This window comes from Ursus americanus, chromosome 12 (assembly GCF_024610735.1).
Source record: "Ursus americanus isolate L20-20 chromosome 12, mUrsAme1.1.p, whole genome shotgun sequence".
Classification (NCBI taxonomy): Eukaryota; Metazoa; Chordata; class Mammalia; order Carnivora; family Ursidae; genus Ursus; species Ursus americanus.
The window spans coordinates 61896648-61923824 of NC_142138.1; the positions used below are offsets into that span (position 1 = coordinate 61896648).

Below are 27177 nucleotides of genomic sequence, written 5' to 3' on the forward strand. Positions count from 1 at the left end.
TTTCTGTCCTTGTGCCAGTACCAGTGTGTGTTACTATATTGCTTTGTAGATAGGTTTGAAATGGGGGAAGTGTGAGGCCTCTTATTTTATTTTTTTTAAGATTGTTTTAGCTATCCTGGGTTCCCTGAAATTCTGAATGAACTTTAGAATCAACTTGTCAATTTCTACAAAATAAATCGATTGGGATTTTGATAGGGATTACAATGAATCCATTATCAGTTTGAATACTGAAATCTTAAGTTTTCTGATCCATGAACATGAGATCTTCATGTAGTTAGATGGTCTTTAATTTCTTTCAATGTTTTGTAGTTATCAGAGTACAAATTTTGCACTTTTGTTAAACTTTATTCCTAAGTTTTTTGATGCTATTATAATGGCATCATTTCATTTTCAGAATGTTCATGGCAAGTGTGTAAAAACACAACATTTTGTATATTGTCTTTTATCCTGCAACCTTGCTGAACATGATTATTAGTTCTAATAGATTTTTAGTGCATTCATTAGGATTTTCTCTATATAAGTTCTTGTCATCTGCAAATAGAGATCATTTTACTTCTTTCTTTCCATTTTGGAGGGCTTTCATTTCTTTTTCTTGCCTAATTGTCATGGCTAGAAATTCCAGTACAACGTTGAGCAGTAGTAAGAGCAGATATCCTTGCCTTTTTCCTAATGACTGAGAGAAAGCATTCGATTTTTTACCATTAAGTCTGACGTTAGCTATGGATTTTTCATCAATGCCCTTAATCTTGTTGAGGAAGTTCCCTTCTATTCCTAGTTTGTTGAGTGTTTTTATCCCAGAAGGGCTTTGGATTCTGTCAAATGCTTTCTTGAATCTGAGATGATCTTGTAATTGTTGTTTCTTATTGTATTCATCTGATGTATTACACGTTGATTTTCAGATGTTGAACTAACTGTGCATCTCTAGGATAAATCCTACTCAGTCGTAGTGTATAATTCTTTCCTTTGCTTCATTCAGTATACTAATGTTTTGTTAAGGATCTACACATCCATATTCATGAGAGATACTGGTCTGTAGTCTTCTCTTGTGATGGCTTGTCTGGTTTTGGTATCAGGGTAATAAAGGCCAATATAAAATGAGTTGGGAAGTGTTCTTTTCTCTTTCTGGAAGTGAATAATTTAATTCTTCTTTACATGCTTAGTAGAATTAAGCTGTGAAGCTAACTGTGCCTGTGCTTTTTTTGATGGGTAGTTTGTTTTTTTTTTTAATTACTACTTCATTGACATTTTCTTTTTTTCCTTAGTTTTAGTTTGTCTTTCTAGGAATTCATCCATTTCATCTAGGTTATCTCATTTGTTGTCATACAATTGTTCATTGTATTCTCTTATAATTCTTTTATTTCTAAAGAATAATTTCTAAGTTTAGGTTACTGATTTGAAATCTTTCTTAACATAGGCATTTACAACTATAAAATTCCTTCTATGCATTACTTTAGCTGAAGCTAATAACTTCTGTAATGTGTCATTCTCATTCATCTCTAAGTGTTTTCTGATTTCCCTTGATTTCTTTATTGACCCATTCGTTATTTGGAGAGTTGTGTTCAGTAACTCCACCTATTTTTTATTTTCTCAACCTTTTTCCTGTTACTGATTCCTAGTTTCATTCTACTGTTGCTGAACAACATACATTGCACTATTTCTATTCTCTTAAATTTATTGAGGCTTGTTTTATGGCTTAACACATGACCTATCCTGGAAAATGTTCCATGTGCACTCAAAGAGAATGTATATCTGTTGTCTGTTAGAAGGAGTGTTCAACAAATGTCTATTAGATCAGTTAGTTTGTAGTGCTGTTCATCTTCTGTTTTGTTGTTCTAGCTTTCTATCCATTATTGAAAAGTAGGATATTGAATTCTCCAACCATTATTGTTGTATTTATTTTCCCCTTCATCTCTGTTTTCAGATATTTTGGTGCTTTGTTATTAGGTGTATATATGTTTAGAATTGTTAGATCTCCCTGATGTCAATTGACACTTCTATCACTATAAAATGTGCCCCATTCGAACTTTTGTATTAAAGCCTATTTTCTCTTAAAATACAGCCACTCCAGCTTTGTTGTGATTGCTGTTTGCAGGATATGACATTTCCTCCTATTATTTTCAATCTATTTGTGTCTTTTGATCTAAAGTGTGTCTCCTGCCGACAGTATATACTTGAACCAGGTCTCTTTACCCAGTCTGACAATCTCCGTGATTTGAATTGTTTAATCCATTCATATTTAATGTTATTATGTTGATGTCTATGATTTTACTTTTTGCTATGTCTCATGCCTTTTTTGTTCTATTTCCTTTAATGCTTTCTTTCACTTCAAGTGAATATTTTTTGAAGTATTTTAATTTCTTTAAGGAATTTTTCACTGTTTTATTTTCGTAGGCTTTATCATACACATCTTATCAGAATGAGCTATTGATTTATACTAGGTTAATTCCATATAGGAACATTACCCTTATGTAGCTCTATTTGTTTCCTCCTTTTTTGTGATATTATTGCTAAATATAAACTATCTTTGATGTTACAAATCCAACAAATAGTTATAATTATTAACTTACCAATTATAGTAATTTCCTTAGGCTAATACAAATTCGCTCCTACCCACCTCCTTTATGCTATTAGCAAATACATATATATTACATTTCTTTATGGTCCCAATGATACACCATATAATGTTTTATACAGTCCCACTTTTTATATCAATTAAGAGGAGGGTAATAAGTATTTATGTGGTCTTATGTTATTGTTTTTGCAATACTTTGCGGAATTTTTCATCTATTATGTCTTTGAACATTTTTACTTTTTTTCTCCTCTCCTTCTGGTACTCCCATTATGCATGTGTCAGAGTGTGCTTGATGGCATCTGACATTTCTCTGAAGCTCCGTTCATTTTTCTCCATTTCTTTTTATCTCTATTGATCTATCTTCAAGTTTGTTTATTCTTTCTTCTGCCAGCTCAAGCTACTGTTCAGTCTGTCTAGTGAATTTTTTATTTCGGTCATACACTTCAACTCCAGAATTTTTAAGATTTTATTTGTCAGAGAGAGAGAGCACAAGCAGGGTGAGTGGCATGGAGAGGGAGAAGCAAGCTCCCCGCCAAGGAAGGAGCCTGATGCGGGACTCAATCCCAGGACCCTGGGATCATGACCTGAGCTGAAGGCAGATGCTTAACCGACTGAGCTACCAAGGCATCCTTCAACTCCAGAATTTTCATTTGGTTCTTTTTAATATCAACCTCTTTATTGAAACTCTCCATTTGATGTGACACTGACATCATACCTTCATTTACTTTTTAACCATGGTTTCCTTTAGTTCTGGGAACATGTTTACAGTGACTACTTTCAAGTTTTTCTCTTATAAATCCAACATCCTGTTACTCTCACAGTTTCTATTGCCTGCTTTATTTCCAGCATATTAATTATAACTTTCTATTTCTTTGCATGAGTATTTGTTGGGAAATGGAGATTTTAAATAACATAGCAGCTGGTCCTTCCTCTCCTCCACCCCAAGTGACCGTCATTTTTATTTGTTTAGTGACTGGCTGCATTAGTTTAGTGAAGTGTACTCCCTCCTCTCTCCCAGCATTAAGCCTCTGATGTTTCTCCTCGAGAAGACATAGCTTTGGGTAAATTTCCCTGGGATGACAATGGTTTCATAGAATTCCCATATTGTTTTTTTGACCAGGCCAACTGTTAAATTCTCATAATTTCCAGCTTGCTATATTATTTTCAACAATGCTGTGGGGCATAAATTGCTCTATAAACTAATCTAATCATATTCTGGCTCCTTTTAAATGCATAGTTACTGAGATCTGTGTGTGACATTCTTATAATTTCAGGATGCCTCCTTTGGGCTTATTTCCCAGTTTTCTCCTGCAAAGTAGCTAACCTACAGTTTGCACTGTACCCTGAATCTCTCTTCAGTTGCCTTTTATCACAACTCCAGTGCTGTGTCCTCATGTTTGAATTTGGCCACACTCTATTACAACTGAAGTCCATCCTTTTGGAAGAGATTTGGGGCTATCAGTTTCATAAAGTGCCTCTCTCTCAAGTTAAAATCTCAAAGCCAGGGCTTAGCTGGAACAATGTGAAACCTCTGAGTGACATCCCTAAGTGCTCAGTGGAGGGAGAGGGGAAGCAGCCTGAGGCCTTCTCACTTGTCTCTCCTGGTATGGAACCACCTCATGTGCTAAGACAAAGGTCTAAGACAAAGGTGGTCCATGTCCCAGTAATTCTAAGCATGCCATACCCAAGGTAGAGCCTCCGTCCTCTGAGTGGGGGCTGAATAGAATAAGAGCCCCCAGACACACACACACTTCTCAACCACACTCACTTGAACCTTCACCCCAACAGGCACCTGGGACAGGATGAGAAAGACTCATGTCTTGCTTTTCCCAGGAAGATAGCCCTTCACCTGGGAGTTGAGAAAGACAAAGCCTAATGATTCTGGCTGCAGCAGTCTGGACTCTCCACATTGCTGAGCTGGAGTAAAGAGCTAGGAAGAAGCCTTGATTCAAACGTCACAAACTCTCACCATCCCTACAGAATTTTCATAGGTTTTCTTGAAAAGATGCTTCTTCACCTCTTTGCACAGATGTTTCTTCATCTGCTGTTTGCTCATAGGTCCATTTCCAGAGGCTTCACTTGTTTTGTTGATTTTCACCATTTTCCCTGGAAGCAGGGAAGCAGAATCACACTGTCATGCTGTGAGGCATCTGATTCACCTTTTAACTCAAGAATTGACATTATTGCTTTATAAAGTTTAGTTTACCCTCATTAACCATTTTCTTTGATCACCATTCCTTCTTGAACTTCTTTGCTTCCTTTTTCCAGGAATAAACCAAGAATTCATTTAATGAAGTTATGTTAACAATGAGCTCTCACTTTTTATTCAAAATGACCTTATCCTTTTTTCTTGGTAGTTTTGTTGGGTACAAAATTCTAGACTGACAGCTTTCCCTATCTATAAATATTATCCCACTGTCTTCTGGTTTTCATTGTTGTTCTGAAGTAACTGTAAGCACTAACTCCTGTGAACTTCACAAGTTAAGTCTTCTCTTGGTCTTTTAAAGTTAAACTTATTTTTGGTGGTTTGCCTTGTAAGAGTGTCAGCTCTGACTTTCCACTTTTGTAGGTCCTAGATTTTGTCTATCTTCCAGAACTTAGCTCAGTATGTCTAGATGTTGATTTAATTTCTAAACTCCACAAGGCTGACATACAACTTTAAGCAAATGGGTAAAGTTCTCAGACAAAATACCCTCCAATATCATCCACAACCATTCTCTGTATCATCCTTCCAGTACTCTATAAGATGTTCATTGGCCTTTACCACATGCTCTTGGTGACCTTGAACTTCATATATTCTCTCTCTGTACTGTACTGAATTCTGTGTAATTTCTTCATCTTGGTCTTCTTTTATCTGTATGTTTTTGTCTAGATGCTTCGTTCTCAAATCCGACTGATCATTTTTCTTCCCATGCACCCGTTATCCCCACCTCCACCATTTTTAATAGTCTCTCGTTCTTTCTCAATTTTTAGACATTCTTCTATTCCTTATGCATTTTGTATTTCATTGAATCTAAGCCATCAAGTATTAAAGGATACACCACTTTTTATACCAGTAACATAGCCAATATACTATAATGTCATCCCGATTTTAGAGATACTAAAATCTTTTCAATGTCTGAATATACTCATCCAATAATTCCAATGGCTGCCATCGTTACAGGTCAGATTCTGCTTTCTCCTAATTTTTTAATAATGACTTCTCATTTTTGTGACTTTGAATGAGTCCAAGATTATTATAACACTATCTGAAAATTCAGGTTTGAAGTGCTTTCCTTAAAAGAGTTATATTGACACTTGTTTAAATGCCTGGAAAACACTTCTAACCTGATACCACTTTAAGTCTTAGCTTTACTGACTAGTATTCTAGTATTTTTCTGACTAGTATTCCGACTAGTAGTATAAGTTTGGTTCCAAATCCATTTTAAGACACCAGTTCTAAGGGTAGATTTCTCCCCCCTTTCCTCCACTCAATTTTCTTTCTCTCCTCTCTTGAGGTAGGGTATTCTGGGTCATTCTTTCACTGACTGTATCATATATTGAGGTACCAGGTTTTGGAAGAGTATCTCACTCTAACCTCACCTTTATGTTGGCCTTATGCTCTGTCTCCCTTTTAAAGCTTAGCCTATTCCAAAGTCTTTAGGACACAAGGATTGGCAGAGCCTTTGGAGCAACTGTCTTTTTCAATACTTCTTTGGATTCACCCTTTTCGTTCCACCCCACTAAACCTTATTTCAAAAACTCTGAAGTCTTCAAACACTTGAAATAACAATAAACACCCCATCTACTTTTCACTAAGATTTACCAGTTGTTATTCTGTCACATTCACATGATCTCGTATATATATTTTACACACACACCCATTTGGTCTAACCATTTGAAAGTAGAATGACACTTCATTTCTAGATACTTCAACATGCATTTCCTAAGAAAAATGGCATTCTCCTGTATTAGGAAAAAACCATGGTCACCTAAGAAAGTTAAACATTCCATATCATTAAAGAATTCATATACAAATTTCCATAGATGCCTCTAAAATGGCTTTAACTGCTAGGTTTATTTAATTCAAGATCAAATCCAAGCACATTACACGATTTTTTAAAAAAATATTTGAGAGCGAGTGAGAGAGAGATGGACAGAAAAAGCCAAGCAGACTCCACACTGAACGCAGAGCGAATGCAGGGCTTGATCTCACAATACTGAAATCATGACCTGAACTGAAACCAAGAGTGCAACACTTAACTGTGCCACCCAGTTGCTACCATTACATGTTGTTTTTTGATCTATAACAGTCTCCCCACCTGTTTTACACAACAGTTACTTTAAAAATTCACACCAGGCATCTTTGTAAATGTGCTACATTGCACTTTTGTCTAATTATTTCACATGATTAGACTGTCAAATATTTTTGGTAAAAATGCTACAGGTGATAAAGTGGAACTTTGTTTTGTAGTCACAACCTACCAATAACTAATGGTGTGGCTGGATGGGCCTCTGTGGTTCTTATTATGACTGCAAGACACTTCAGCAACAATCATCAGGAAACTGAAGAAATAAAAGTTATTACTTACAAGACCTGGAAATTACACGGTACATCTGGGCCCACATAGCAAGGCTGTAGGGGGAGATGGGGGGGGGGGGCGGCACACACAAGACCAGGGTTTCCTCATTTACTGAAGTTGGGGAGAGGTCTAGGTTTCATGCGCTCACTCCTTATTGGTGAATTTTTTTTTTTAAAGATTTTATTTATTTATTTGACAGAGAGAGAGACAGCCAGCGAGAGAGGGAACACAAGCAGGGGGAGTGGGAGAGGAAGAAGCAGGCTCATAGCAGAGGAGCCTGATGTGGGGCTCGATCCCAGAACGCCCGGGATCACGCCCTGAGCCGAAGGCAGATGCTTAACCGCTGTGCCACCCAGGCACCCCCTTATTGGTGAATTTAAAACAGAAGAACGGGAATTATTTAAAGTGTGGAGAAGACAAGCGGCTCAAATGGTCATTTACCAAAATCAACCAAGATTTGTAAATCAAAGGAGCCTCCTTGGGGGAAGGAGGTCTGGCTCTTTATCTAGTTGTGTGGCTGGCAATGTGTTTACTCAGAGAGTTCTCTTTGAAATGGATGCCTTGCCAATGAAAGCTTAAGCCAGACGCTTACAAAAAAAGAAAATAACAAAAAACAAAGGAAAAAAAAAAACAACCCAGGACTTAAGCTACAGGTTTGAGTATCTTCCTTGCTAGCTCAGCAATACTTTTAAAGTTTTTTTTAAACGACTCTTATCCAGCATTTCAGATGTTTTATACCATTAGGAGGGTTCCTCAGTGCATGCAGTCTACCATATTGTCAGAAACAGATGTCACTATCTACTTACTGCCTTTCCAGATCATCAATAGTAACAACTTTATAAATGAAAGAACAGAGACATATTTACCACTACCTAAGGCCATGAAAAGGGGAAGCTTGAGACAAAACCTTGGAGTAGGTGTTGTATCCTACCAATTCATTTTTGCATGTATTATTTCTTAAAAATCTAGAGGCTAATATGGGTGTTTGCTGGAGTTTAGAACTCCAGTCTCAAATTAGTGAAGGACAAGCTAAATATTTAAGAGTTGAGGACAGATTTGAAAACCCTGGGGTCCTGCATCTACATTTTTTCTCATCTCATTAGTAAAAAGGGAGAAATTACATTTCTAACCTGCCCCTTTTCATGGCAATAGCAGGAAGAGGAAACAAGAAAAAAGAAAACTAAATGTTTCCTTATCACAATTTACCATGTGTCAGTCAATCATGTGCTATAAATGACCTCTTGTCCGTATTAATTCCAGGAGCTAGATACAACTGTCCTCATTTCACAAATAATTAAAGTGAAACTTAGAGTTCATACAGGTAAATGGTTAAACAAAGTTTACCAGTTTAAACCAAAGGGTTCAAGTGGCCCAACGGTCAAAACTCATGATTGTTCCACTACACAAAATGCATCCAGAAAGGTCACAATTTGGTATTTCCATTCTGATATTTCACTGGGTTATTCATGGCCATAGTTCTGCATAACCTAAAGAAAAACCAAAATCAAATTTCTTGAAAAACAATCTATACTCAATCATTTATCTAACCACTGTATTCTTACTGCTGTTCAAAATGGAATAGTTCTTCCAAGGTCATCTATGGCTTCTATATTGTTCAACTCCATGCCCACTTTACCTTTACTTCATCTCTTGCTCTAACACTTGATTTCAATGATACTTCTTTTGAAACCCCTTATGAAACCTCTCTCATCTTCCATTATGGCTCCTCTGCCTTTCCTCCATGACTATTCCAGTCTTCTTATAGAATCTTTTCTTTCTTTTAATATACACTCCTTAAATATTTCCTCCGCTATCATAAGTATCCTATTCTTTCCATTCTATAACTTTCCTAGGCAATATCATATTTCTTACATTGTTTTAGTTAACATTTTGCTAGTGGCTCAACTTTTGACAGGTGTTCGCTGAATGCCTATCATGTGCTAGCCATTTTCAGTGACAAATAAGACAGACAGGATTCCTGATGGATCTTAGAGGCTTTGCCTGCAGCCCAGTTATTTTTCATGAGCACCAGAACCATGGACGCCTGCACCTTAATTTTCCACGGGTACCCTAAACTCAACATACCCCCCAAACTGAACTAATTCCCCTCCACTCATAATCTATTCCTTTCTCCTACTCTTTATTATTTTAATAGGTGTCATATAAAATATGCCTAAGGTAAGGACAACCTGGCCTCAATTATTGGTCTGTTTTACTTTCTAAATCTAAATTTTGACTGCTAGTTTCCATCTACACTGACGAATAGCTAGTTTAGGGCCCATCTGGATTACTCACAGCTGACAACTCTCTCTCCACTTCCAATATTCTCCATAATCCATTCATCACAGTTTAAAACGAACTTCCAAAAAGGCAAGTTTGATTATATCAGCTCTCCAAGTCCTATTCTTGGAGAATTCTTTAAGAAGAATTCTTAAAATTCTTCAGGGGCTCCTTGTTGCCATCAGTGAAAGCCCCAAATCCTTTAACATGACTTTCAAGTCACTGCTTAAAAAGGACCCTGGCTCCATTCCCCAGCTTAGCATTCTACTGCTCCAACTTACACCCTACTCCAAACTGAACTTCTCAGGTCCTGGAATAAGTAAATAAATAAATATATATATTCCCTTTCATTTTCAGACTTTTCTATATTTTATTCTCTCTTCACTCTTTGCCTGGTCCCCCCATCATCATATTTTTATGAATGAAAGAGATCACTTCCCTGATCAGTGAAGTTTGGTGTCAGATCCTTTCCTCTATGTTCCTACTATATTCTGTGTTGATCCCTATCATAACACGCATTGTTCTCATATATAGTCTAAACACTTGTGAAGGCAGGGACTGTATTTTATCTTGTTCACTTCTATTATCTCCAGTGTCTGGCACACAGTATACATTTTTCAAATAAACTTAAATGATTAAATCTCAACTCAAAAAAGGAGGAAAAAAGGAATTCATTTGCAAACTTTTTCAATTTTCTAATTTAATAGAAATGACCAAAACAATGTGGCTTTCAAACAAGGCTTTAAACTAATCTAATACAACTTCTACAACACATTCCAGAGCATTATAACAAGAAATATTTACAGGCAGCTAATGTATTAAATAACCATGAAAAAGAAATTCTTGCTTTTAATACACACCAGCAAAAAACACAGGAACGGAACAATTAGAAACTGCAACCTTGTTTTAAAAAATTAAATATGATTATTTAGAGAATACAATACCACAGAAACAGCACTTTTTCTTTAAGAATCATATTGAAGGGTAGTTAATTATGTGCAAAAATAATAGTTGTAGTAGTAGTAGTAGTAGTAATAATAATAATAATAATAATAATAATAATAATAATAATGAGGGGAAGAGACCAGTTGAAATACTGGAAGCAAGGAACTAGTAAGGCTGTGAATTTAACCCTTTCGTGTGTATGTCTACATAGAAAATTAACAGGCTTTCAGATTGCACATACCGTTTTTATAGGCTTATGTACATGTTTCGCTGTGATTTAAAACATAGTAAATGCCTACATTTTTCAGACCAGGAGCAGACAAGCACTTCCTTCTTAAGACTGAAATTTAGGCCACACCTGAAAGGGAATATTGCAGTGGCACCTACAAAATCATTTGTGTGCCTTCCCACATACAAATTTGGTGAATTTAAAAGAAGAACATTTTTGACTTTAAAGATTACTTGCTAGAAAAGGGCTAAACTTAATTTTGTACATTTTGTAGTATGATTATGACAAATATATCCAAATTGACTTATTTTTGAAGATAATTTTCTCAGATACAATAAAAAATATATAAAAGACCACGAAGGCAAACACAGGGAACTAAGATGGAAGATATGCTTTACATGCATTTTGGCCAAGTAAAAGAAACCATTATATCCAAGAGTACATGTTGAAATCTGAAATGTCTATGTAAACTGTGGCATATAAATTTTTTTTTCTTAAAAAAGTACCTTCAATTTTTTTTTACTCAAATACCTACTTTTAAAAAAATATGCAACTTTCCCCAATTTTTAAAATAAAATGCCACAATATATTGTCATAAGCTCCAGCATACATTTAAATTTCTTATTTTTTAAAAGATAGACTGGGTGATATGCATACAAACTTTCCTATAAAATCACCATCCGGGAGAAGACTATGACATGCCTATTAGGCAACATACTTAAAGCAGTGTTATTGCTTTATCAAGGAGGAGAGAACTGTGAGAAAAATAAAAGAAAGCATCCAGGTTCAGTTCAAGATCAAACTGATACACCTTGAAAACCTTGGATCATCTTCAGCAGATTATTAATACAGATGGTATGAATTAAGAATCTGATTGTTTTAATTAGGGGAGTTGGAGTGGGTGGATTTTATAAAACTACTCACCGATCCAATGCTGAGTATGCAAATAAGCAGTGTTGACTTCAACAAGAAATGAGATCTTTATACTTCCTGTGTTGTGAGTGGGAACGGGTAAGGGATTTAAAAGGCCAAGGGAGAGGGGGCCACAGCATCTATTCCCATTTTGGATACTAAGAGATTGCTCAATAACATATGGTAGGCCAAAATCCAAGGGCACAGTCAGAAGACCTAAATCTACTGGCTTATTAACACTAACCACTAATAATTACATGGCAGGACACCTGCTGAGGTAATTGGTAAACCTACAATTTGCACACTATAAAACCTTTTGCTTCTACTTAAAAGCATTATTTCTTTGGATTAACTAAAAATCTCAAAAAACTGTTACAACAAAAAATGAGAATTAACTGACTTTAAAATTATTTAAAATTCCTTTATAGAAGATATAAAAGTCAGAAAGTACCTTGTTGATTCCAAAAAGAATAATTTCAACAGAGGATCCAATGCCTTATCATCTCTCTGTGGTAATGATTTGATGTTTCTATATAGAGCATGACCTACAATCTAACCACACTTTGGAACATGTACATGTTTCACCTTGCAAAACAATTCCTTTACTCAGTGAATCAGCTGAGCCAAGTGCTAAAAAAAAATACAAATTTAGGCCAGCAGAACAGACTGAGGAACACTTTGTTCTTAGTGTTCTGATGGGAGATGGGAACTCAAGTACTGCAAAACTGCAAGTTTTTAAGGAAACATTTAACATCTCCAAATTTAAAATACTGCCTTTTAACAAAGAAAGAGTATTAAACTACCTTCAGAAATTGATATTCAATGTTTGTTTTGAAACATAAATTAACAGAAAGACGTGAAGACATCTGAATATCAATTTAAGCTTTTATACTTCCTAACAGTTATATTGGATAGTGGCTAAACAAATCAGCTTAGGAACACACTGATCAGTGTACAAGAAAAAAGCTTCAATGAAATCTAAACCTTCATTTAAGGGTGGTTTGTTGATAGCTATTTACTTAATAGTAAATCCTCAGTAATAGCAATTGTCTTCAGTTAACAGAAATGGAGCCTATTAAATGTTGACAATAAAGTGGCTTTTCAAAAAACCAATCTTAAAAGAAAAAAAAAATTCCACCTAACACAGAGATATCTTTAAGGGAACACATTATCTTTTAAGGCCCCAAATACCAAGAAATAAATATTTAACTAAAATTGAGTTTCTCCCCCATTGGTAGAACCTATATAAAAGACTTATCTAAGAATCATGAAAAGGATTCATCTGAAGAGCAAGTATAAAATATTAGAAATCAATGGCTTGACAAAAGGAATTTTATACTGCTACTCATCGCTTTCCAAAACGTGCCCTTAGATACATCTGATAAACTGAAATCATAAATGTTGTGGGAAAAAAGGAAATGCACATAAATAAAGCATTTTAAAATGATTCTCTCCCTCTTGTAAGAAAACTCAATTCTTAGGTACCTGAAATTTGACTAAAAATCATGATAAAACATTTCGGTGTAAGTTTTAAAGCTGAACTTATAACAAAACTGAAAAGGAAGCTAAAAGGAAGCCACAGAATGAAGTCAACAGCAGTAATAAAATCAACACCACTTACATACACCATCAGAAGGCCTGAATAACATTCATGTTTACCCCCAACACTTGTCAAGAAAAGAAAAACAACCCAAAGGAATTTGTATAATAATTTCTTTAGAGCACTTTATTTGATTCAATATGCACTAAAAAATATTTACCTCTCAGACAATTATGTCAAATAATTTTTACTGAGTAGTCTACTGTCTGAACTGCAGAAGCTGAAGTTTTAAAAAGGCAAATGATTTGCCACAAATCTGCTGACGTCTGAAAAATATCTAATGGCAAGTCTTCTATTTTGGTCACTTTATATTCTAAGGTGTCCATACAAAAGTAGGACTAAATTTTTTAATTCAACAAAAGAGAAGCCTGTACACAGTCTAGAACACACATCTTGGATCTGAGCATCACAAATGAAGAGAAGAAAAATGAAACCAAGCCAAGGTGGTTTATCTGCCTCAGGGGCTGAACTCAGGGTAGTAATGGTGGGTTTACTCCAGTAACCATTCAAGTGGGGATTGGCTCATTTTCAGGATTTACTTACAGGCCTCTTCTAAGTCCGTTAAGCCCCCAGTCCATGCAAATGTCCCACTTGGTGGACAGATGAGTAATCTAACCCCACCGGGTTTATTTCAATAGTTTGATATTTAATAATAAGCTGCTTCTGAAGATTTTCTGAGAAGTCTGTTCTCTATTAAAATAAGATAGAACCTCAAAATATGAATGTGAACATTAGAAATAGACAGCATATATTACAAATCCATTCTTGATAGGAACATTAGTAAGAATACACATTAGCTTAAAAAACAGGCTCAGCAAATGTTGCTGATCTGCCAGAAGTTTCAGTTCACTATTTACAAATAAGACAAAGTGAAATACAGAAAATTTTACACATTTGGTAGTTGACAGATTACTGTTTGCCAATAGTGGTCTATCAGAAAACTGATATGAAGGAAGACTGGATAAGAGCCAGTTGTCACCTTCTCAATCAAATTTAAATGTACAGAAAACTAGATTAATTTTGAAACACACATTCTGCCTTTGAGGGGAGTAACTGTATGATCAGATGATCTGATTGGGAAGTGCAATTCTGTGGAAGTGTTTTTCTGGAAATGACTACTATATGATCTGCCACTGAAAGTTACCATATTTATTTCAGCAGATCATTAAAATTGATTAAATGATGATCAGTGATGTTTCCTAGACTCTAGGTATAAATAGAAAATAAAACTACTGTTGAGTTCTTTAAACCAATATAAAAACTAAGGCCCAACAGCACTGAAGTGAGAAAAAATATAATGGCATGATTCAATGCACATCTGCACTGACATGAAAGTGGAATCTGCAACTTTGATTTTACCTAGAAAACAAACCAGTATGTATGTGTGTGGAAGGGGAGGCATGAAAGTTGTTTTTAATAGCTGTGTACTCTCGTCCAAAGAGACAATTTATCAAACGACATGACCCTCAAGTATTTACTTGTACACCCAGCATCCTGCACCAATCAATTCCACATGATCACCAACGTCTGCCATTCTAAAGAACCATCCTCTTTAGTAACAGAAATCTTCAAATCATTTCACTTTTGCTTTTTGTTTTTACTTTTAAAGTTGCAAATAGAGTTCTCTCCCCCTTTCTTGACAAGAAGTGACTTCTGTCCATTACTTCAATCTAATACTGTGTAAAAGCTATCAGCTTCTTCAAGGAGGTGCCCACTGTAGGCAGGATATTCCAGCAACACTTAAATAAAAGGGTTTTTTTTCTCTCTCTCTTTTTTTAAACAATTATTTAAGTTCATGTCACTTTACTTTATATGTACTGGTCTCTCATCTGACTTTAGGCGTTTCCTGCGGGGCTGTATAAAGTCTTCATCAGAGTCCTCAGTTACCTCACCATCATCCTCTTCCTGCTCAAACTCTGGCAAAGGTGCGAAGGTCCTGTCTGAGTAGATCTCTGTGAGTTTATCTTCAAAGTACAATGCAACTGCTTTCCCTGCCTGAGCTACTTCTGAATCAGCCTGCAAGCAAAAGATAGGAATATTCACCTATTGGTAATGCATATTCCTTCACCAAGTTTGCATGGTCTGAAAAGCTTACCTTCAAATTAATCTCTTGTGTTTCTGCATAAACTTGAACAACTTTCATCATCTAAAAAGGATACCAGAGTCAAAAAAAAAAAGGGAAATTATAATCCTTTCTAAAGTTATGAAACTGTATAGGATTGGCGACGAAAGTCAGCCATACTAGGGGGAACAAATTGCTATAACCAGATTTAGTGCTTTCTAAAATTCTACAGAACATGGAACCACTTTCTTTACAAAGCTCTGTTACTAAAGCTACCGTGAAACCTCAAGAATGCTATCTTGAAATGGAGGTCGACTGAATACATCAATCTAATTAAGACAAAAAAAAACTAATCATATAAGAAATGCTGCTTTTCAAAACCTGCCAAACCATCAACAAACCACTTAGAATTCTATCTGTATGGCAATTTGTTAACCATAAATTATTTAACTATTACTAAAGCAGATAAAATGTGTCTTTTTCCTCACAAATGTTAGCTATAATTCACAAAAGCACATTTATTTGAAAATAACTGGATTAGAAAGTAAGACAAAAAATGGGACTATATCAATTTAACTTCAAGTAAGTAAGGTTTTACTATACTCTCTGTGGTATACTGCTAAACTATACTTTTAACCTACAAGGATTTTTTTTTTCCAAAATCACCCAGATGCTTCCAGAAGTAGCTATGAGTATACTTTAAATGATTCGATGACCTTTTAGTAAGTCATATGACACCAAATTTCATCAGCAATAAAGAAGACATTTTACTATTACTCTTTCCAAAGGTTTTATAGATTCTTATCCAATTCCATTTTCTTCTCCTAGAAAATGAAAATCTTCCCTAATAATAAGAGACTTGCCTTTTCTCAAAGAAAACAAAACATAATTTCCTTGAAGGAGTGAGTCATATATTTTTTCCTCAAGGACAGCCTATCCTTATCCTCAAAAAATTACATAACCAAAGTTAATAAAATTCATATTGCTGAGATCAGAAAACTCAACATTATATACTCTGGGCTACTATTCAAGATGAGCCACCAGAGATTAGTTTATGATTTTAGGGTTCTACATTTAATAGGTTAATATTATTAACCTACGTTAATAATACATTTAATAGGTTAATATTATTAACCAAAGTTAATAATAAAATCAAAGGAACCAGTACAAATGCCTTTCCTAAATGTACCCCAAATATAAGCTATTTATAATCATTTCCCATATACTTGACTACAGACTACTCTCTATACTAGTATATCTCAACCCTTAAACTTGTTCAAAAAGGCATATCCAATATACTTCAAATTATACACAGTAAACTTTCTTCATCAGAGCTGTGGATGCAATCAAATTTTACTTTTGACAGAACTGCAGCAGAAAAAAATTTCTGAATCAAATTAGAAAAATCTCTTAGCAGAAAAAAACATAATAAAAAAAAACACAAGAAAAAAACAAAAACTAATAATCCAAGACTTTATAGTTTGGAAGCTAACATACTTCATTAAACCTTTCACAGTTCTTGAAGATCAAACGGACATCAGCCACAAAGTCATCTGGGATTTGGTAGTGTTGGGAATGTTTTTTCTGAAGCTTCTTTTTCACGGTGGATAAATCCATTGGTTTCTTTATAATTTTATAGTAGTTTGGTATCTAAAGAAACAAATAAATAAGGATAGATAAGGATTCTTCCAAAAATGCCAAACAGTTTTATTTGAAAATGCATAGCATATTGATTTTAGAAAACAACATATGTTAATTATTAAGTCAGCTGCTTACAAATTTTAGGTATAGTGAAGGTATTTTAAATCTTACGCCCCATTCATATATCATAAAAACCAAATCATACTCCGAATCTGTGGCAATCTTAATGGTTGGTAAAGACCCCAAAGCTCTTATCTGTGGTAAGGAAACCTGGATCAGCAAGGGTAGCCAACCATTAGTGTTAGAACACATCTGGCTCATCCGAATATTATGACTCGTGAAGAGTTTTTTGTTTTTGTTTTTTTAAAGGAAAGAAAAAATAAAAAGAACAAAATGTATTATTATTATTATTATTATTATTATTAGAATGTTGTTATCTTTTAGAGGCTATAACTTTATATCACAAAGAACTGTGGACATAAAACAACAGAGGGAGAAAGAGTGTAACACGAGAAAAATTTTATTAACCCTTTAGTGATCATGCTAGGGAGAGTTCTGGCCCCAACTTTTGGCCAAAAATCTGTTACCCTGAGAAACAACTGAACTTGGAGAAGCTATTTAAACAGTTCATGAAAAGAAATGTTGAAAGTTATTTTCTACTGTAAAGAAATGTTTTGAAAGTCACTTTCTAACATCAAGTCCCCAAACTTGAAGACAAACTTCCTAGTGTCAGATGATTACTATTTGCACAAAACATCTTCCTTGTGTCTAGGCCTTTTGTGCTTTAAAATTCATTTCTGAGCCTACCCAGGAAACAAGTCCCCTATTTAACATTCTATTACAGGCCTGGTATTCAACAATATCTTAATTCGACAAATGATGGTGAGCAAAGGTGTGCAGCATATTCTCATTCCATTTATGAAGCTCTGAGCACCCCTGATGTTCCTCTTCCTATGGGACTTGAGAGCTTCTATTCCTTACAAAAGCCTCCTTTAAGATAAACAAAGAGTACTGACTTGCAAAATTTCCAGTCCTTTCTTAATCTTGACTGTTCATAAAGAGGGCTTATCTTCATAAGATAAGAGCCAGTGTGAAAGATTCAATTTTACATTTTTATTCAAATTAATACTTACATAGAGATTGTTTTCTCCCCAAGGTACAGAGCCTAGAATCATAGAACTGGAATTTTAGAAATAATTCAGTCCAGTACTCCCACTGTACATTTAAAAAAGTAGAGGCAGAAAATTAAGTAATTTCCCCAAAGTTTTAAGGCTGGTTAATGGCAGAACTGGGAGAAGTTAAGTCTTCTAACTCTTGGTCCAAGATTCCTTCCATTACACCTATATTCTTTATGTCCATTTTAAAAGTGAAAGAGGACATAGAAATTAAATTCAGTAAGTTTTCATGACAACAAAACCTTTAAAAAACAAACTGCAATTTCTGACAAGTGAATCACACATCCATAGAGCCCTAAAATTTCAGATTAAGTACTTAAATCATTATCAGGTACTGTGCTAAAACATTCTATAAAGGTATCCTATGTGTTCTTGGAGTATCCAAAATGGGGTAAGCAACAGTATTAGAAAAGAAAACTTGAACCTTGGAGAGGTTGAGATTATTCAAGAAGCCTGAGACAAGAAGTCTCAAGGCCAGAGCCAATACTCTAAAGTCTTACACTAAGCTTCTTCACCAAAGATGTCCTGAAGTAAACAACTCACCGAAGCAGGAACTGGCTCCTGGAATTCAATACTCAATTCATGGCAATAGAGGTAAAGCAGAAGACGTTCACATTTCTGGCCCCCCCAAAAAAAGGAAAACACATGAAATGTTTTTCCCTTAATAAGATATTCTTAAGAGAACTTTATCACTACAAAGCATTATTACAACAAACTGAACATATGCCTCCTATATATTGACTTACCTAACTAAATACACATACCCAGAGAAAACCATCTTGTTTCCCATTTAGTTTTGAGACGATCTTCTGTTCTACTTTAAATGAATTTCTGTTCTACTTTAAGTGAATTTATTGAAGATAGAGTGTTTTTCTTAGACGATGACTAAGGTAATTTATCTACTACTGACTTTATAGAAATGGAAAGGAGGCATAAAAGCAACATATAGCAATCTGCGCAAAAATTTATAGATTACTAGGTAATCCTAGTAAAATCTATAGTAACCCTAGTAATCTAGAAATTATTGCTGTTGCTATTCACTGTAATTCTCTGATGCAAGCAGGACACGTATTATTCTTTCTTTTCCTGAAATGACTCCATGCAGGTCCAAAATTAAATACAAACTATATCTTCTCAACACAATTCTAGAATTTTTTTATACAATCAGAAGTAAACTGAAATGCACTTTACATTTATAGCTTTCATTTGCTTAAACTTCTTTTGATAGAAGTTTGTACGCGCTGAATAGATAGTAGAGGGGGATTTTGCAAGTACATACATCAGATCAGATCCAAGCATAACTGCAATGACCACAGAGATTTTGTTTCTGGAGATGAGACCACAGACCAGATCAGCAGAAATCGGAGTGAAATGAGGAGGGGATTTGGGATTTCATTTTTAATGACAGAAAGCTATTAGAGGATTTTAATCAAGGAAGTGACAGACTTGTTTATATTTTTAAAAAGAACACTATGTAGGGGAGCCTGGGTGGCTCAGTCAGTTGAGCATCCGACTCTTGATTTTGGCTCGGGTTGTGGGATCAAGGCCTGAACTGGGCTCCGCGCAGTCTGCTTCAGGTTCTCTCTCTCCCCCTGCTCCTCCCCCCTCTCGTGCTCTCTAAAATCTTTAAAAAATAATAACACTATGTACAATACAGAAAACTATAGTATGAAGAGGCAAGGGTAAACTCAAGGAGTCAGAGCGCAGAGATTATTATGATAATGCAGATGAACAACTATGATGGCAACCTCAGAAGGTGATGGTGAGGACAAGTAAGAAAATCATACTATGGTCATTCCTGATTCTTTTATTTCTAATAGATTTCTGGCTTGAGCAACAGAAACAAACGGTGGTACCATTTAATGATGGGAAATAATGGAGGAAGAGTGCAGTTTTTTATGTTGTTATTTGCTTGCTTATTATTTATGTTTTTTTGAAATCAAGCTTTTGGTTGGGACATGTTAAGTATGAGGAAGCTGGATATAAAAGTTTAGAGGTGCACAGCTAGGCAACTACAAAATACCTAATAATAAATCCAACTTATCTGACACTTACCCTTTGGTCCACGGGGCTTAACCCTTGTGCAGTTTTCCCCTTCTTACTATGTTGCAAATTATCACAATCATATTCAACTTCTGGTTTCCCAATATCTCTGCAAAATGTGCATATCCAGTCCCCACTAAAGAGGGAAACAGGCAATTAGTCCATGTAATTATAACAAAATCCACTCTAGAGGAGCTAGTTCTCTGGAGGGAAGTCTCCAGTTTGTTTTCTTTCCTTTCCACAGTTTTTGAGGGGAAGAGAGGCTCTATGCTTGTCAGACCTCATAGTGAAGTTATATGATAAAAGCTTCCCAAAACTTTTCCCAGTCGTTCTTTAATTAATTACTTTCTGGAAAGCTTTATAAAACTGATATCCCTGCATATCAAAAGGGATCTCTTCATAACACCAAGTTGATGGTCAGTACTTACAGCATGAGACTGCCTGTCAACCCCAGTACTACCTCACAATGACCCCACAATCACAAATAAGGAAAGAGCACAGGATGTGGAATTCCTCGGGTATCCCATACTGGACTGGCATGTATTAAATATGCCAAAAATAAAACAATTCTTCTTCATGGCCAGTCAAAAGCCAAGAATACACACACATCTCCATAAGTACAAACACATGTACATATACCCCTTACCTTTTAAATTTGCTCAGGTTATAGTTTGTTTGCATCAGCATTTCCATCAAACTGTAAATTCTAAAATGGTTCATTCCCAGTAATTCTCCCTCTCTCCCCCACCATAAAGAAAGTCTAAGTCTAGAGATTATGTACTAGTGTGTGCCAACAGTTTCAATTCTTTCCAAAGTATCAGCCTTTGAGAGAAAGCACTCAGCGGCAAAATTCTAACATTCCAGAGATGTTACTACCCAAAGGAAAGAAAAATATGAAGAGCCTTAATTACAACATCAAAATGTCAATGCTTTTCTTCTATAAAAGAGTAAAGTAAAACAAGGCCCTTATTACATCTCCGGCAAATGACTATACCTCTCTTAACACTTAGGTAAGAATTCTGATTCTTCAAAAAGTATTTTGGCACTGTTTATATAGCCACCATTTTTCTAATCCAAAAGGCTGAATTACTCGAAATGAGTAGCATTTACTCAACTAACATCGCTGCTTCTCAGGAATCTGAGAGGAAATGTGAATGTTTTATCTACACTCAGAAAAAAGCTAGGCTTTCTCAAGAACACTATTCACTTAATGTCACTTAAAGGGTAATTTGGGGTTAAGAGTTTGGCAAGGGGGAAAGTGGTCTCTGAAATCAATCGGAGACAAAATAGCACGAACACTACTTGTTAAGTGAGAAATGTGCACACAGCACTACAGGCTGGCACTACCAGTTAACTGCTTCCAGTGGTCAAGAGGAAGCAGTAACTAAAAACTTCCAAGACATTGAAGGTGTTTTTACAAAGTTCTTTTTCCTCTAAAATGCCTTTTGAGAGCTTTCAAACACTAGAAAAGTAAGTTCTGGGTAAGACCCAACAGAGTTGCCTCCAACTGAATAGTATTCTTAAATGAAATTACTGTGGACCCTACTAAGATTGATGGCAACAGATAAAAAATTCAGCTTCAATAGGAAATCGACTAACTTCTCCAACACCCCTGACCCCTGCCTCTCATAATTTAGACTTTTATCTACTTTGCTTACACACACTAAGTGTAAACTAAAGGCCAGGAAATAGTCTACTTTTTATCATTCACACACTACTTAGATTTGGACATTTCACCATTCAGCTGTTAGTTTCTCTAGAAGGGAATATCAAAGGAATAACAGGCTCCCTGTTTTATAGAAACAGTATGCATTGTTTATAGGAAGGCCATGTGCATGAACAACTTTGTTTATTTTAGCTTATAAAAATAAACAAGGGGCGCCTGAGTGCCTCAGTCGTTAAATGTCTGGCTTGGGCTCAGGGCATGATCCCAGGGTCCTGGGATCGAGCCCCGCATCGGGCTCCCTGCTCTGCTGGGAGCTTGCTTCTTCCTCTCTCACTCCCCCTGCTTGTGTTCCTTCTCTCACTGTCTGTCTCTCTCTCTGTCAAATAAATAAATAAAATCTTAAAAAAATAAAAATAAACAAGAACAAAAAAATCAATTATTTCACTGGTACCTTGGGAAGCTAAGAAGTGTTGGAACATGACAAGTTAGATGAAAGACCTTTGGACATTTTTCACAGCACAAGAGATCCCCTCCATTTTGGCAGACAGCACACCAGTCTTCATTTGGGTCATCATCTTTGCTATTGCCATCTCCTCCAATCCTTGACGACCTGTGTACGAGGCTTCGAATCGGGGACTTTCCATTAACAAGGCTGCTGAGCCCTGACTGTTTGCAGCTTTCATTTGTATCTGCAGGTTCAGTTTTCACATGGTTTTCCAGGCTTGCTAATGCATCCAATTCACTCTCTAGATGCAGGTTGGTTGAGAGAGGTGGTGTCAAGCTACTCTCAGGACTGCTCAACTAAAACAAAACAAGGACAAATTCTTGAAGAATCATTTAATCTTTGGTGTATGCAGTGTGTGTGTGACTTAAGAGTTATGTCAATACGTACACATATATACTGACATAACTTAAAATTAATTTGGAAATGACATTAGTGACATAAAGGAACAAAAATAACCCCAAACTTATTAGCCATGTTAATTTATGATTTTATAGAGCACTCTAATATTGGTTCATTTGGATAATAAGAAAATTAATCAAACTGTTATAAGCACATCGATTGTAAAGTGAGCATAGGGTTATACTTTTCCTACAAAGAGCTGACTATGATACCCTATTATTCACACAAGAATCTGTTGCATAGCTTTTAAGAAATGTTATTCTGCCTACTTATCATTTTACTAAAGTAAGAAGACTGTGACAATGGTAAAAGAAATCTTTCACCACCCTTTTGCACCCAGTTTTCTGGGGCACTTTCCAAACCAGATACTAGATAAAGATGTGACACTATGCCAAACACAAGGCTAAATCCCTTTGCTCTCAAATGTACATATACTGTGTTAAATATGCTAATACTCCAGACTGAAATGTCTATGTGCCAACCACGTAGAAAATGACACCTAAGCCTGGGGAGGAAGAAAAAAACAAGATCAAAATTTATTGCAGGGGGTGGGGGGGTGCAGCGCAGGAGGAGAAGGTGGCCTTCCTTCATTCTATACTATACATTGTATAAAATGTTCTATCTGAAAAACTCTTAAATGGTTAATAATTCATAAGCCAAAGGCAATCTTTCCATCACAAAACTCTTTGATCATTAAACTTCTTTCATGTCAGCAGTCCTAATCCTGAGCTCACAGGTCCAGGAAAATAGTCAAGGATCTTTTGTGGCACCTGGAAGGCTCAGTTGGTTAAGCATCTGCCTTCAGCTCAGGTCATGATCCCAGGGTCTTGGGATCCAGCCCCGCATTGTCAGCTCCCTGCTCAGTAAGGAGCCTGCTTCTCTCTCTCCCTCTGCTTGTCACTCCCCCTGCTTGTTCTCTCTCTCTCTCTGTCGAATAAATAAAATCTTAAAAAAAAAGAAAAAGGATCTTTTGTGGCCTGAGACTCAAAGTGACTGTTGAGATGATTAATAAAGTCAAAACAAAATAGAACCCGATTTAGAATCATGGCAAAAATAGTGACCAATAACAAACTAAAAGATCATTTCAAATGAGTCCTTAATATAATTAAATCTTTTGTGACAAATTACAGCTGACACTTAGATGAAAAACTTGAATTACAAAAAGAGATATCTGAATTATACCAGGCATAAATATCCAAAATAAGTAAATGCTCGTAGAACCACTATTCAGTCTAATATGCAGAGATGGAAGAATCTGTCAAGAGGCCTCCTTGAATCCCTGACAGACCCCAGTGGGAGCTTACCATGCAGGCACTCCTCCTGCCATCCTCTGTCTTTTCTTGTTTCACAGCTCCTGAAAAACTACATATTTCATCTTCGGTCCCAGGTTCTTGCTTGACCTTCACTTGATCAGACTTGAAACTAAGACTTGTCTTCTCAGCAGTTCTTCCTGATGACCCACAGCTAACAAAAAACAATTTAAAAGTGTCACGTATGTTTATACAATGTACATAAAACCAATTACATGAAAAGTAATGTTCATTAAAGTAAAAACAACAATGTATTAACTTTCTAGAAGATAAAGACACCTCATAATGCAGGTAAGAGAAATGTGATATGAGCTTAGCTTCAGATTCTTAAAAAACGTAGATCAAACTTTTAAAAGACCCTAAAAACATACTTTATGGTGTGAGGCATTATACTAAGTCATTTAAGAAGTCTACTAAGGGACGCCTCGGTGGCTCAGTCCGTTAAGCATCTGCCTTCAGCTCGGGTCATGATCCCAGGGTCCTGGGATCAAGTCCCGCCTCGGGCTCCTTGCTTGGCGGGGAGCTTACTTCTCCCTCTCCCTCTGCCTGCCTCTCTCTCTGACAAATAAATAAAATCTTTTTTTAAAAAAAGGAGAAGTCTAGGAAATAACTATTTTCCCAGACTAGTTAATATAGAATGTTGGTGATTGCTTTTCTCTATGAAGTAGTTTTGATTCTTCTCTGTCCCCAACAAATGAAGAAAACAGCATTAATAGCAGTGGTTCATGAAGCCTCCTCAAAGGAAACTCTATTTTAGCTTTTGAGGGAAGGAAATTGGGAGAAGAGGATAACAAGTAGTCAACAACCCAGAATATCCTTATCTGAATCAACAAGATGATAGGATAAAGGACAGGTATATAACTAATCAGTTCTATCTAGACCACAAAGCAAAACCACTGGCAAGAGAAGTGAATAACTGGTAAGACTGCACTGCTATTGAGAATGAATACCTTTTTCCACTCAATTTGTACTTTTCTTTTAAAAGCACTGATTATTTAAAGTATAATTAAAAAGTCAAGCAAGTATTTAATAGCACTAGTCTTCAGAATGTACACACACCCCCAAATGAAAAAAAAAAAAAAACACTATGTAGCTTAAATCTTTCCTGCATTGTACTAAATTATTCAAACTAAAGTATAAAAATCAGGTAACATTTATTCTATTTAATGTTAATACACTCCACACACCACCCCATTTCTTAGCTCTGTCCACCAAAAAGACATAACAAACAATTCAGCAACAAGAACCCCTAGTGCCTAGAAGACTGTCTCCAAGCACTATTTCCTCACTAACACAACCAGGATTTCTTAGAAAAATGGTGGGCTCTAGGCCTGAGGCAGGAAATATGTTAAGACAAACCTGGAACATCTTTCAGAACAGGAAATAAGGAAGCTTTCAAAGACTACTAGCGTTATACCAAAGGCCCAAAGAGCCAAATTGAAAAAGCTCTGACAGGCCAAAGATGGAACAATGTAACCCATCAATAAAAATAACATCTATAATAGTTTGTAACGTATAAAATGTTTAAATATGTGAGTTCATGAAGGTAGTAATAAAAAACTCACTGGTCACTGTTGGAAGGTGCTGGGAACCAACACACTATTATGAAAACAGACATAAAAAGAATCTCTTCTGTCTGTCCTATAACCAGTTGATGAGAGAAAAGTTTCTCTTTACAGAAATATTCTAAACTAGTAAACAAAAAGAAATAACACGACAATTAAAATATCAGTATTTTCAACCAGTTTAAAAAAAAGAGAGCTAGGCAATGATCAATTAATGGTTGCTGTCACAAACAAAAACCACCAAGCGTTATGTGCCCCTGATGGAAGTACACGCCACCATCAATGAAGTATTCTTCCCACCCACCTTCCCCACCCCACCCCAATCAAACCTCCTGATCAAAGTTATCAACACAGAGGAAAAAAACAGCATATACTGTATTTAAATGACATGGTGGGGAAAACTCTGTATGAGAAACAATATATTTCTTCAACATATATATTTTGACCTCAATATATCTGTTGATGGCAATGTTGCAAAATAAACCAGACAAGGGAGGAATACATGGGAGCACAGAAGAGATAAGACCGGCTATAACTTGGTAATTGTTGAAGCTGAGTGATAAGTATAGGAGTTCAATGTAATTTTCTACTTTAAATACATATTTAAAATTTTTCTTAAGGAAAAAAAAACTTGATAATGTTAATACTCACCTCCCTCGACTGCCAGTACTAGAGGTACTAGGGGGTCTCACAGGTGTGTGAGAATTGGATAGACCTGGAAAATAACACGTCAAAATGAGTATCAACGCAGCTAGGAATATTCAGAATCCTACCTAGTACTTACAGAATTAAAGACTACTACAATGCAACTTAGCAATTCTTGGAAATCAGACTTAGCCTTAAAGTCAAAATTAGGGAAGGCATGTAGTAACCCTTGGCAGGGCAGGCATCAACCAGTTTCTGTCAGCTGAGCCCAGACAGGATTCTCAGTACCCTCCTCAGAGCAACACTGTCCAATCAATGAAAACTACCAGGTGAAGAGAAAGTTATTTGCCATCTTGCCCCAAGTTATCTGGTAAATCTCCTACTTAGATTCCCAGTAATTATTCTTTCTTTTAGAAGTCCTGGAATAATTATATTAAACCTTAAAAATTCTACAACTAAAAGTCATATTAAAGATGCATCTCATGAAAAACTCACATTTAAATTTGAACTATTTTTACTCTAGAAATAATGAGGTGGTCTGTTTTGGTAAGAAATAAGTAACATTTAATTTAAATTAAAAAAAATACACTCCATAACCACTTCTACACTATCAATCTGCTTGGAGTTGCTTTAATCATTCATTCACGGTAACAGGGTCAATCTCATCCATCTAAAACAACCAGGATTTTGGAAGAGATGTATATCTCATAGACTTGATAAGTTACAACTTTAATAGTTTCCAGTAAATTTAAGTTTGTTTTAAAATTGCAATTTGAAAATTTACTTGTCTTTCCTCAACTCTTGTTTTTTAAAAATTTTTTCAGTATCTTACAAGTTTTAAACTTGGGATGAAACCAAAGAACTCTTCAGCTGCCCATCTATACCGTAAAATATAAGACATGGTAAGCAAACACATCTACAAATCTAGCAAAGAATGTGAAAACAGCTGGGGGTTGAGGGAGGGGTAATTAACAGCTCTGAACAGCGTATACTACAGATAAATATTACTTCAGTTAGCTGAAAACTGCCAACAGTATTTGAAGAAATATAATTAGAAAGAGTAATC

At 35.7% G+C, this 27177-nt stretch overlaps 1 protein-coding gene across 3 annotated transcripts in view; it reads right to left on the reverse strand.

Moving 5' to 3' along the window:
• Positions 1 to 1210: 1210 nt before the first annotated feature.
• The window catches only part of TRIM33 (tripartite motif containing 33), a 124218-nt gene continuing 98251 nt past the window's right edge, over positions 1211 to 27177 (reverse strand). For 2 of the 3 annotated variants that reach the window (XM_045801450.2, XM_045801452.2), the window contains exons 13-20: positions 26118 to 26181; positions 23896 to 24055; positions 22139 to 22488; positions 20034 to 20157; positions 18522 to 18596; positions 16660 to 16812; positions 15196 to 15246; positions 1211 to 15116 (exon numbers count right to left, since the gene is read on the reverse strand). In XM_045801450.2, coding sequence (XP_045657406.1) covers positions 14904 to 15116; positions 15196 to 15246; positions 16660 to 16812; positions 18522 to 18596; positions 20034 to 20157; positions 22139 to 22488; positions 23896 to 24055; positions 26118 to 26181 — 1190 coding nt within the window. In that variant the 3' untranslated portion in view covers positions 1211 to 14903. The remainder of the gene's footprint in view (positions 15117 to 15195; positions 15247 to 16659; positions 16813 to 18521; positions 18597 to 20033; positions 20158 to 22138; positions 22489 to 23895; positions 24056 to 26117; positions 26182 to 27177) is intronic. The other variant, XM_045801451.2, reaches the window with a different exon arrangement.